Raw genomic sequence first — 13,097 nt, forward strand, 5'->3', positions numbered from 1 at the left:
TTATACAGTATAAATATTGTATTATACTTCATTTTCTCTTTGTATTCTTTCTAAACTGTCACACAACTCTTCCATGGTAAATACATTATTCTGATACCAAATTCATCTTTATATTACTGCATATTTTATTTATACCACAAATTGCTGTATGTATATTTTTCTTTTTAGTACCTTTCTATGAATATCACTCACAGGAGAAAGCAACCTGAATGTCTTTGTACAGCACTCACCTGTTTCTATGTGCTGAAATCTCCTAACTTTGACTTAATTCCCACAACACATTCTTGGTTTCCCTTCCTAAAAGCCCCAACTGTATGTGATGTTGAACCTTTCCAGTAAAGGGTTGAAACATCGTAGTTTTAATACACAGACCACAATTGTTTATGATGACAAACAGTGATTATTTAGCTGTTAATTCACACCTCAGCATCTTTACAGCTTTTAACAGTTGGTCCCTCTCCACAGATAAAGCTGCTTGCATACAGTCAGCAGTATCTGTGTATAGATGGTGTGACAGACTGGGAGTTCAGTGTTTAGTGTAGCAAAGAGGGACAGCATGGGAATGTGGATTTTCACCGTTTAGTAGAATCAGTTAACAATCCATCACACAGAGATCGGGTTTCACCGACATGCAGGTTCTACTCTACTGGTCATTGCTTTTCTGACAGTTTTCTGTCAGTGAGTGCTTATTTTCTTGCTTAATTCTTTTCTTTAAGAATGGTTTGGATGTTTGAGAGAAATCTTATGGCTTCTTAATATTAAATAAATATCATCCTTCATAAAAATAAAGTGAGAAATAAAGTATAGAATTCCTTTTATTCATATCAAAAACACAACATAGATAGCATACCATACATTAGGAACCTTTTTTTTTTTACAATAACCAACAAACCAACAATAAAAATGCATAACATTACATAACACATGAACATATTTACAAAATAAAATTAGATTTTCAGACTCCAGGACTCTAACTTTATCAGATGTTAGGCTTTAGTACTAGGCCTACAAAAAAAACATGAAAGAAATTCTAGCTTTAGTTAATTCCTTCACACACTTTGTAGACAATGGTGTAATTCAACTACTATTCTAAATGTGCTGCCTGTGATGGTATTGGTGATACCATCAAAAGAATCTCAGATAGCAGTGTGGAATGACCTGTTGTCAGCAGATAGGATCCAGGATCTGTTAGTAATGAGTCAGATCTGATAGAGACTTGCCTTACAACGAATAAAAGCTGACTGAGGATCTGATAGAGAGGCTGACTGCGGTTTTAAGGGAGGGACACTTGTAGTCCATTGATACTGACTCAGCTGTTTCTGTGGGAATCAGAGCTTTTTTACTCTGCGTGTCACACGGTATAGTGATCTTCAACTGCCTCAGTCAGCGCACTCTGTGTTTTTCACAACCGAACAAACTGAAGTGACCAGACAGGAAACATTTCCTCTTTACCAAAAACCAAACATCCCCCCCAACCCCCCATTCAATGTCTTATTAAACTTCTGTGCCCTCACGATGATAGATGATTCCTGTCGAGCCAAGTGTTGGGTAGAAATGCCCACTGGACCCATTGTACTGGTTGAGGATGGGGCTAGTGTAGCCTAGGGAGGAATGGGTGGGTGAAGAGGAGAGCACAGGGGGAGCTGGCACTTGTGGTCCCCACTCTGGGCCGCCTGGATTGGGAGAGTAGCTGCTAAAGGTTCCAGGTCTATGAGGCCCATCTAAAGGTAGGTTGATCTGCAGTGGCCTGTTTAACCCATCACCCCCCACCTCATTCGCTGCTGTCACTCCAGACATCTCGGATAAGAAGCTGCTGAGGCAAGGAGCAGGGCCCGCCGATGAAGGGGAGGGGATCCTGTCTGGCGTGGGAGACATGTTGAGGGCAGATGAGTGTTTGGGGCTTCCCCTCTCGCTGTCCCCTGACTCCGGAGCCCCTGAGCCATCTCCACCTGAGAGGGAATCAGACTTCCTCTTCCTTTTGCGGCGGAAGTTTCCATTGTCGAACATCTTCTCGCAGTTTGGGTCGAGTGTCCAGTAGTTTCCCTTGCCTGTGACGTAAGAATTCAGAGTTGGTTAGGTTCGATTTGAATTAAAAAAAATCTTTATACAACATACCAATAAAACATTATGATACATAAAACAAATGAGTCTGCCCTTGTTGGGGTGACATTTTCCAAATATCAAAAAGACAACATTACCTGGATCATCCTCATCTCTTGGTACTTTTTTGAAGCAGTCGTTGAGTGACAGGTTGTGTCGGATTGAATTCTGCCATCCAGCTTTACTTTTATTGTAGAAGGGGAAATTGTCAGCAACGTACTGATAAATCTGGCTCAATGTCAGTCTCCTGTCAGGTGCCCCGTGGATAGCCATGGCGATGAGAGCAGAGTACGAGTAGGGAGGTCTGACCAGCTTCATCAGGTCTTCTTGTGAGGGAAGAGAGAACCAGCTCAGCTCCCCTCCTGGGCCCCCAGCTCCAGCAGGACCCAGGTAAGGCCTCTGCATGCCGTAGTGCTGGGGGACAAAGGGGGGGCCTGGGTTACCAGGCGGGCCCGTTGTAGCCAAGTACGGCGGTGTGTTGATCCCGGTGCCGTTGAACCAGAGGTAAGGGTTTGGGGAGGAGGTGGTGTAGTCGCTCAGGTCGTAGGAAGTCGGAGTGGTACGCTGAGGACTCGGCAGTGAGGGAGGAGGGTAGTAACAGTCACTGTACATGCTGAGCTCAGGGGGCTCCTGACCCAGGCTGGGGAACTGCGGGCCACACCGAGGAGGAGACTGGCCCTGGGCCTCAAAAGAAGACATGGTGAAATGTATTCTCACCTCTTTAAATCTCCTTTTATCTTTTTCCTTTCTGTGCCAATTTTCTTTGTGGAGCGGTTTGCTCAGCTCTCGAATTCCTTTTCCCCTTTTGAAGTTGGCAGGTATTTGAATGTGAGTTGATCCAAATGATGGTGTCCACACTTCGAAGTCGTAGGCTCTTCCCCACTCTATTCTTGTCTGTGGGCCCTTCCCCACCTGCCAATCCTGCTTTATCTGCTTCGCTGGAACGCCCCCTTTCTCATGTGATTGGCTCTTTTCTCAGGTGAGATCTCTATCCTTCCTCCCAGTTTTTTTTCTTCATATTGTCAGCTTGTTCAGTCCCGCCAGGGTGTTTTCTTCACCCTCGATTAAATATTTTTCCACTCAAGCTGCTACTGCAACATTAATATCACGCCTCTGTAATTCTTTGATGATCATGATGAAAATGTAAATTGACTTCAAAGTTTGCCCTATTTATATTATACATTTGAATGAGTATTTCTTGAATAAACTGCTTTGTGACTATATTTTATATAAATGGTATTTAATGCTATATTATATTTATATTAACTTTAAAGATTGACGCACTCATAAAAAAAGAAAATTGTGATTGTGTGTGTGACAAAGCAAGATAACTATTATTGTAACAAAGCAATAGCCTCTTGCTCCAAGGCTAAGATGTGGAATTATATAATAATCATCAATGATAAAAAGTATAGATCATTAAAGCATTAGCATGTTATTGTTTATTAGCAATACACAATAACCTCAAAACGTGTACATAACTTACAAAGAGGATATGGTGTTACACCAGTGGTTCTCAACTTTTACAGTCAGGCCCCCCTTGGGTAATGGAAATATTTTCGAGCCCCAACACATTTTACATTTTCTCTGCTAATAATAACAACACACAAAGATCCAACTATAATTTTGTATGTTATTATGGATAGAACATAAACAACTGTGAAATTAATGGTATTTTTATTTGTTATTTTTGTTATTTGTTTATGGAAAAACTAAACTAATTGGAATAAAATGAATTAAAACATTTAATTAAAATTGCTTTATTTAATATATATCATGGATTCTGAGCTGCTAGCACACATATCATACATGCAGGAACTAAGGACATTTACTAAAGTATTGTAATTAAGTACAATTTTGAGATAATTGTACTCACTTGAGCATTTCAGGTTTTGCGACTTTTAACTTCTACTTCACTATAATTCGAGGTAAATGGTGTACTTTTACTCCACTACATTTATTTAATACATTTAGTTACTTTACAGATTTGGATTAATGATGTGAAATATAATCAACCCTTATATCAGACTTTAGTACTTCTCCCACATTACACGTAATTGGGGCAACAGAGCTTCGATTTATGGCAGAAAGCTGTGCATTTCTCCGTCTGAATTTGATTGGCCAGCAGTTTGGACGGATTTCTTCTGTTTACGCAACAAAACAAAACAAAAAAAACGTATGTCAAAGGAGCATTGTCCACATCGAGCCTTGTACAGTGTACGTTTTGAACACTCCGTGATCCCTGTCCCCGGCAGATCTGAATGCACCGGACTGCAGCTTGTCTGTGAGCGAGCAGCCGCGCACAGAAGAGAGCGGAGATAATGATATTGCAAGTTCCAAACATATTTGGTTCGATAAAATGTGCAAGAGAACTTTGATGTAGCAATTATAAACGAGAAATGTAATATTGATATTATTATATTTGTATTATAACAAAGCGCAACCAAGCTTTACGCGTCTCCCTTGCAGTACCTCCGCGCCCCAGTTTGAGAACCACTGTGTTACACAATTTCGAAAATCGTGGGAAGTTACGTCATCACGTTGTTCAAACGAGAAGGCGCATTGCGACGTTTTTTTTTGAGCTAGCGCGAGACCTTTTTAGTTCAAACTAACTTACCGAAGATCAGCACTCCATCGTAAGTTGTCAAATCTATTAACTAGTTACTACATCTTCAACCCTTACACTTCTCAATTAAACTCAAGCTAATGTTTGTCGTTGCCTTTGTTGCTCTTGACAGTTGGAAATATGTCAAACTTAACTTAACTATGCTAACTTGACCTTCCTAACTGTGGACGGCAGTAAGTTAGCTAGCTCTGAAAACATTAGCTACCATTAAATAACATTAGCCATTTTCAGCCATGACAAGCTAGCGTCAGCAACAGCTTGTGTGTGTTAGCTTAAATCAGCTTTATTTGCGGAGGGATTTTATTGTCACTGTTTGACAAACCAACCGCTAATACAGAACGTATGCCCGTTTATTGTGTAGATGGCCAATTCATCTGCGCTGCCCGAGCTTCCGCAAGAAAGCATCGACGAAGCTTTGCAGTTGAACAAAGATTTGGAGAAAGTTATAAAAGCCGTGGAAGATATCTCCTGTAAGTTACTTTGTCCGCTTACAGACACAGTAATTGATCGTTTGTTGTGGAGCTGTGGTAGCTAACATTCATGTACCTTTTCTGTGCACCTGCAGTGCAGTTGACCTGGATGGGTTATGACATGGTGGCACTGCGGACCAGTCCAGAGCTCGGGACTTCTATGCAGAAACTGGAAGCAGCATATTATGAATGCAGAGCTATTATCTGTGGAGACCGACGAGAGCCCAAGTCAGATAGTAGCATTTGACCTGAGCCCGCCACCATAGCACATACTCGGATGTTATATCAGAGTTTTTAGTTCACAAGATAACACTTTGCCTAAGTTTGAAGTAAGGTTTTATGTACGTTGCTATAGAGGAGCTGTATTTGGTTTGATAGTGCTGTCTTTTTGTCTCTAAAACAGGATGTTTTGTTCACTAATGCTTGTACTGAGCTCTTTGAGTGTGTTTTATTTTTGCATGGCCTGCACAATTTGCATGTTTTGGTGGTGATGGAGTGTTGTGTTCATCCTGTTAAATTGAACAATAAAAAAAGAAAAACATAAGCTCTGCTGTGTTTTTTCATAGACATAGACAAACATGCCTGGCACCTAAATTTGTATTCTATTGCTTTCGTTTTAGGTTACATTTTAGTTGGGATGTAACACCAGCATTAAGAATTACATTTCAAATATACATGTTGTGTATGGTTTATATTAAGAGCTCACACATCTGGTTTCGTTCTTACGCAATTGTCTTTCAGATGGATAACAAAAACACAGAGCAAGCTCCCTCAACTGCCTGCATTGATCTGGAATACATACTGAAAGGACTGGACTCCTTATCTACCTGCATGGATCAACTGGCATGTAAGTCTGACAGTTTTCCCCCAATGTGCTCCTTTTACACAAAATAACAATTGCTGACGGCAAGCCTCAATTATGCAAGTGCGAGTCCTTGTTGATCGATTTGCAAATATGCAAAGCGCTTGATGTAACTGTTATCCTAGATCTGAAATGTGATAGCAATAATTGGATTATTGTACTCCAACTGCTGCTCTAATTCACCTTGCTTTAAATGTCAGTTTTGCAAAGTTACACAATATTACATGATGTCTGTCAGATCGCAGATATGAGTAACTGATGCAATTCACTCACATGGTTGTCCGTTATGCGATTTGATGTGAGGCATGATGTTTGAATGTATCTTTTTTGCAAAGAGAAAAGCTGTGTGTGAAAATGCAGTCAAAGTTCTCTGCTTACTGTGTTGTTGTGGACATATATGCTTACTTTAATACCTTTAATGCCTGGAAACAAGCATCAGAGGTTGGGTCTCTTTAAGAAAAGCCTTGTTCTAGCTTTAATGCAAGAAATTTAAACACCAGTTTGTACTAATGAGAAGAAAGTATGAATGAAAACCTGTTACTTTAGAGGACTGGTGCCAGTTTGAAAATAGAAAAACCTACTTAACCTAAAAAACACAATTATTTTTTACCAGCGATTAAACACTCTTTTCGGTTGTCCGTGCTGTTTCACCCAGATATAGCTTTAATTGTTTCAGCTGTGAGTAGCTCCTCTGTTTTCATTGTGAACCGTACAATAATTCTGCTTATCAACACATCACTCAAAAATCAGCATTATTTAGTATGTGCACTCTGCATGAATTTTATTTAGTTTGTTTTTCCGTGAGAATACGGACCATAATCAATCTGCGTAGGAGTCACATGTTAATATGTCAAGGAATTTGATTGTAATTTAAAGTTAACAGCTAGTCACTCCTGTTCGAGTAATGTGTCTTTGTGTCAGTTCAGTGAATACCAGTACTGACTAATGATCACAGGTCAAAACAGAGAGGAATTAGACAGTTTAAGCTCTCAGGTATTTCACTTTTTAGTCCGTCCATCCTTGTTATAGAGACTTGTATATATTTTTAAACGTGAAAATGAGAGTATCTAAGAACTGTGTTGACCCGAGGCACTTCGTCTAAAACGAAATATTTGTTTTCTTCCTGCAGTGCAGACCCAGCTGAGGCAATGTGATCTGATCGTTTGTGTTGGCCACCCTGACAAGATGCCTCCTCTGAAAAGCCACGAGGCGCTGAAGCAGCAGCCCCCAGCATGACAACTTGAAACATGAAGAACCGAGGTAATGCTGTGTGTCTGGAAAAATGGTTTAATAAAATATACAAACCATCAGCCATGTTAAAATATTCTCTTTCTCCCCATATTGCTTATTAAAAATACTAAGAAGGTTAGAAAAAAAGGGGAATTGCATAATAATGATCTTGGTGATTGTTAAAATTGTGACAATCTTTTGTGGTTGTTGATTCGTGTACACACGTTAGCATACAGAAACGGAGGCAATCAGCCCCATTAGCTTGGTGGTGGTGCTGGTCAGAGTCCCGCAGGGTGCAGCAGACAGCACTGGTTCTCCGCTTCAGATTTCTGGTGTGTGGCATCAATGAGCAGTAGAGGGGTGTGTGTGTGATAGTTAATCATCTCCTTCACCCCGGGGAAACTCTACAGCACAGTGGCACACAAAAAAGATGACAGGGACCTAATGACGCAGCGCAAAACATGTCAGCATCAAACAAACCCTGAGGCGTGCCACAACATGGGGAAACTTTTCAGAATGGCTTTTTCCCTCTAATTCTAAAAACATCACTCTCAGTTTACCTTGGTGAGTCTGAGGCCAGTGCCCAGGGAGTAGGAGTTTCCTTTGTTACGGATCATAATGTTGTAAACCTTGTCTTGCTTCAGCAGCATCAGGGTGAAAGGATGCTCAATAGTGCCCTGTGAGCTGTCCCTCACCACAAACGCTCCGTCCTAATAACACAAATATGGACAAATCCAGTCTGATCTTGCAAATAACATTCTTTAAAAACTTAATTTGCATTGTTTATTTGTTTGTGTATGTGTGTGTGTGTGTGCGCTGCAGAAAGAGGTGGATGACATATGTGAGAGGCAGCACCTGACCTTGTTGATATCTCTGAGAGCAGCTTCAGCTTCATGTCTGGTCATCTTCCCTCCATACCAACTGGGATCCAAACCCTCAATGCAAAAGACAGTCATCGTAAGGGTTTTTATCAAATCTTTCCTCTTATTCCTCTTTTGTAGTTGCAAAAACATGTTAATCATTATTGTTGTTGAAGCACAAATGTAACAGGTATTTCCATATACCCAAGCTTTTGAATTAAATGCAGGTCTGTGGAGTTCAGAGCAGACATAACGGTTGCTCCGTTGTGTTCCTTTTTACAACAGTGCCATCCGCTGTTCGACTTCCCAAAGTACTGTCGTATTGTAATGCTGAGAAAGTACAATTAAATTCAGTTGTGATTCCACTTTGATTCTCACCTTTGTTGGTTCTGGTATTGACTTTATAGCCAAAGTAGGCTGTGTGGGCACTGGAGGAGCTCGAGAGCATTTACTTATCCTGGGAGGGGAGAGATTTAAGGGAACATCAATGAAACAACTAAAATAATAGCTCATTCCCCAGAGAATACATTTTTAGTTGTTTGGCTATGCAGACAATGACCTCTTACAAGATAGTGAATTTACAAGGGACCCCTCATGTATGCCCCCCCTGAATAATTTGATGTAGTTTTTTTTTTCCCCCACATGTATATAGTATCAGTTAAGTTTAACAACACATTCAATGTATTCAAAAGATTATTAATTTATAAATATATGTGCGCCATTAACACAGAATACCTATAAAACAAAGCAACTGACATCACATCAATCAGAATAAAGCACACATTCTGATTAGGATGTTTAAAGTCACTTACTTTGTGTGATAGTAATCGCAATGAATGAGTCTGAAAACTACCTGAACACATTTGTAGGTTTGGGGATTCTGGGTTTGGGGATCCTGGCTGTGGGTGGTTCGGGAGCCTTGACAGCACTGCCCTCTTGTGGACATGATTGGTAGTGCAAAACAGAAAAGTGTAGTATTGTCACATGAGGACAACATGTTGCTTTTTCACTTTTACAAACACTACACAGTAACCAGTACATACTTGATTTTGTAACTTCGGTCTGGGAGGGCTTGTTGCTCCTGTTCACATGTAGATTGGGTTGGGGGGCTGGTGTTCGGAACAGGGAAACACATTTTTACAGAATCAAAATCAAATGTCCAGTGATCGTGGAGTTTTTAAATGTACACTAACGTTGCGCATTGACAGGTCTTTGGGGAGTTGGGTTCATACTTGTGAGAGGAGGGTTTGGAGCCTTTGACTTCCTTTCAGCAGGGATCGGCTCTGGAACAGAATCTGCTCACATACAGTCATGGAAGAATTACTCTTTATTTTTTAGCAATAGTGTACAAAGTGCAAAATCATACTTGAGTAAAAAGTGTTCCTATATTAAGGTACCAGAACAAAAACATTTTTCCTTTCAAAATAACTTGTACTATTTTATTAAGTAAAACATTTGACTAAGATGTATATAGTATGTACAATATAATGGAAATACTCAACTAAAGAATACCTACCTAAAAGTTCTACCTACATTAAGAACAATACTTCAGAAAATGAACTTTATGACATTATTACAACATACACATTTGAACTTGAAATATGAAACCAATTTTACTTTAAAAGCATAAAATCTCAAAGTTAGCTGGATATGTTTTCACATCTGATTGCCTTTCTTTGTGTTCAGTGCTTGTGTGGTTGCTTTCTGTTACCTTTGTTTTGACAGTGCTGCAGTTTAGCCACTCTGGGATGTGGGGGTGGCTTCACCGTGTCTACAGAGGCCGCCGTCTCGTAGCTCTCTTCGTACGTGTCGTCTTCGTCTTGTGGCTCACTCAGAGCACATATGTAGCCGTCCTCCTCCATGACACCGCCTCCATGGTCAGGATCACTTTCACAGTCCTTACCAAGGCCCAGACAAGCAGTGAGCATCTGTGCACTTCAGATACATGCTACAGTAGCTGTTAATAAATGTATCACTTTTATGCAACCTATATGCTCGGGTTGGATGGTCTTCCCTGACCACGCGCATAAACAGATACACTGGCACATCCTTATATATAAAGCTATTCTTGATGCTCTTCCTCCTTGTCCATGAGCAGCAAATGCACAGGCTTCGCTCCAAGGACTTATTTCTTCTTACTGTCCAAAAAGTCTGTACTGAACTGGGGAAAAGGGCCTTTAGTAACGATGCTCCTGTGGTTCTGAAATGCGGGTAATATAATACCCGTTACAATTCTCAGTAACGCAGTTACAACACATTTTAACCCGAAATGGTGTGGTGTTTTGTTTCTAAGCATTCACAAACATTGCGTGACATTCCCACACCAGAGAAACAATTGTGCAGGTAGAATAGTAACTCAGTAAGCCTGTTTACTATCGGTTAAGAGGGCTGCAGAAACAGATTTGCGATTGAGAGCTGCTTGCTCGCAATGCAGAGCTGCAGGAGTGGAGAAAAAAAAAAAGACACGAGTGCGTGCAGGCCGAAGCAACAGAAGGTAACTTTCTCTCGGGCTGCATGCGTCTTGAACCCCGAGAAGTTAAGAGACTCGTGGCGGAGTGTTGAAGAAATGCAGCCTCTGTCCTCTGTGGAATCGCCGACTTTTAGAAATCTTGTCAGCAAATCCCCGTTAACACACCGTGGACAAGGTGAGCTAACGCTGCCATAGAGACTTGTTATATACAGCAGGTTACAGGGCCGTGCAGAGGCTCCACTAACATGTTATTAATAACAAACAGAGACGTAATGTTACCGGTATCACATATTATTCAGCCCACTTAAACGGAGCATGGGTTTAATTTCTAGCTCTTTCCTAATGTTCAGCATGTACTGCCAGATAGATAGATAGCTTTAATTAATGAGCTGCAATAAACTACATTTTAGCATTTAAAGCCCTACCTTTTGCGGTTATTTTGGTGAAAGTAACTCAAAGTAACGCAAAAGTAGTGTAACACATTACTGCTCAGAGACAGAAATAATGTAATGTAACTTATTACTTTAAAAAGACGTATGTACTGTATTACATTTTGGAAGTAACTTGCCCAACACTGTATATATATATATATATATATATATATATATGTGTGTGTGTGTTGTGTTGGACCCATTTTGAGTTATATATGTGTGTGTGTGTTGTGTTGGACCTATTTTGAGTGGGTCGCAGTTATGCAAGCGATATATATATATATACATATACACACACACACACACACACACACACACACACACACACACACACATATATATATATATATATATATATATATATGTGTGTGTGTGTGTATATGTATATATATATATCACTTGCTTAACTGCGACCCACTCAAAATGGGTCCAACCCACTTTTGGGTCAAGACCCACCATTTGAGAACCACTGCTCTAAACGACTGAAGCAGGCCGCTGTGTCTCTAAATGCTTTGGCTGATCTTGTTATGACTGTGTTTGGGTAATGATTGTTTTAAGTTGTCTGTCACTCTGCTGATGCCTATCTTTGGCCAAGACTCTTAGAAGAAAGATGTCAGGCAAATGTACACCCTGAAGTTTGTCTTTTTTGAAGTGGCTTAGCTTATAAAATAAATATCTCATAGCTTGTTACTCACAAACTCATCGGAGTCCCAATCTTCTTCCGGTGGTGCAGGTAAGACTGGAAAAATGGAAAAGGTACAGTATCAACCCTTATTGAAGTACTTTTATGATATCCATAGGTGAATCCAAATGTTATTTACCTGGCTTTGGTATTGCCTTTGGTCTGCACGGAAAATACATAAATATTAAAGTTATGCAATGTGTTTCAGTTTCACATTCAGTAAAAGCTATAAACTCAAGGCTGTTTTCTTACTTTTGACCGGAAGCCCTCCTCTGTTCCCCCTTGTTGATGTCACACTGGAGCTTAGTTATCAATCTATGAAGATACAAGACCGTTTTTAATTTGATGGAAAACTGCTTGGTGTACAGCAAATTATATTTTTAAGTCAGACTCACGAGACATAAAGACTGGGGAACATTTGAAGGTCACATGCTGTCATTTTCTGTTTGATATAGATTAGACATATAAAGAAAATTAGTATTTCAGAAAAGTAAAAAAAGAGTAAAGGCCTCCAGAGATACATACTTACCAGGAAGTGTGCTCCAGTTATGCTGCTCTTTATCACTAGTTTGTCACAGCCAGATAACTTGAGCTGATAAAAAAGTAACACATTTCAAATGTAAAGTTTAGTTTTATAGTATATAAAGTGATAACGCAACAAAATATATTTAAGCTGTTTAAATTTGTCTTGCATTACTCAAGCCACTTGCATTACGTTATATAGCGTTATGTTAACCTATCTTACATTTAGCTGATTCTTATCCAAAACGACCCCCAATGAGTGCAACCATCCATGAAAATATGATTATTTTTTGTTTTTAAGATCCATTCCTTCCCACAGGAAACTACACTTTTTACTGTTATAGGAAAACACTAAAAAACACTATTGCTGCTTCTTGATACTCACCTTCCTCAGGTAGGTAGCGAGACTTTGTTGGTTCCATCCCATCACGTCTGCTTTAGAGGGAACATTGTTTAAGCTCATGCTCGTAATTTGTAGGTATCACATCCACTTAAAAAATTAAAACTTGAATCAGAGCCAGAGCTTCTTGTTTTGCAGCGGCTTCACAAACTTGTTTCCTTTAAAGTCTTGAACAAACTCCACCTACCTCATAAAAGGAAATTCTAAAATGACCTCTGCAAATTCACTACTTTTGCTGTGTCGTCTTCTTTGTCTGTCGTTTAAAAGTAGCTCTCTGTGGTTTTATAGCACCCAAATGTAGCACTTTGCGCAAACTGCAGTGCGTCTCTAAATTTAGCCTGCTGGTTTCCTTTTACACACCTAAGTTTAATACGCTACCACAAGTTTGTAGCTTATCATTTTAGTTTCTGCTAACTAATGTCTGATTTTCTTTCACATGAACAT

General features: G+C 39.9%; 3 protein-coding genes across 8 annotated transcripts; 1 reads left to right on the forward strand and 2 right to left on the reverse strand.

Annotated features, from left to right (window-relative positions):
* Positions 1–797: 797 nt before the first annotated feature.
* foxi3b (forkhead box I3b) lies at positions 798–2,987 on the reverse strand. The gene is made up of 2 exons (XM_063875837.1): positions 2,199–2,987; positions 798–2,048 (listed from the first exon to the last, which is right to left on the reverse strand). Exons 1-2 carry the CDS (start codon positions 2,797–2,799, stop codon positions 1,495–1,497), a joined length of 1,155 nt encoding a protein of 384 aa, XP_063731907.1. The 5' UTR covers positions 2,800–2,987; the 3' UTR covers positions 798–1,494.
* Positions 2,988–4,648: 1,661 nt separating this feature from the next.
* On the forward strand, positions 4,649–5,710 carry syce3 (synaptonemal complex central element protein 3). Its single transcript, XM_063875996.1, has 3 exons — positions 4,649–4,736; positions 5,088–5,196; positions 5,292–5,710. The coding sequence occupies exons 2-3, from the start codon at positions 5,088–5,090 to the stop codon at positions 5,441–5,443; spliced, it is 261 nt and encodes an 86-aa protein (XP_063732066.1). The 5' UTR covers positions 4,649–4,736; the 3' UTR covers positions 5,444–5,710.
* Positions 5,711–6,900: 1,190 nt separating this feature from the next.
* Positions 6,901–12,807, reverse strand: lcp2b (lymphocyte cytosolic protein 2b). Of its 6 annotated transcripts, none has more exons than XM_063876597.1 (14): positions 12,639–12,807; positions 12,261–12,323; positions 12,127–12,173; positions 11,984–12,046; positions 11,871–11,893; positions 11,745–11,788; positions 9,860–10,046; positions 9,381–9,443; positions 9,192–9,257; positions 9,002–9,083; positions 8,527–8,605; positions 8,149–8,223; positions 7,849–7,998; positions 6,901–7,692 (listed from the first exon to the last, which is right to left on the reverse strand). In XM_063876597.1, the coding sequence occupies exons 1-14, from the start codon at positions 12,714–12,716 to the stop codon at positions 7,567–7,569; spliced, it is 1,146 nt and encodes a 381-aa protein (XP_063732667.1). In that variant the 5' UTR covers positions 12,717–12,807; the 3' UTR covers positions 6,901–7,566. The 6 variants fall into 6 exon arrangements, with proteins under 6 accessions (XP_063732667.1, XP_063732665.1, XP_063732663.1 ...); XM_063876595.1 differs by having other exon boundaries at positions 9,342–9,443; XM_063876593.1 differs by having other exon boundaries at positions 9,002–9,257.
* Positions 12,808–13,097: the final 290 nt, after the last annotated feature.

This window comes from Eleginops maclovinus, chromosome 23 (genome assembly GCF_036324505.1).
Source record: "Eleginops maclovinus isolate JMC-PN-2008 ecotype Puerto Natales chromosome 23, JC_Emac_rtc_rv5, whole genome shotgun sequence".
Lineage (NCBI taxonomy): Eukaryota > Metazoa > Chordata > Actinopteri > Perciformes > Eleginopidae > Eleginops > Eleginops maclovinus.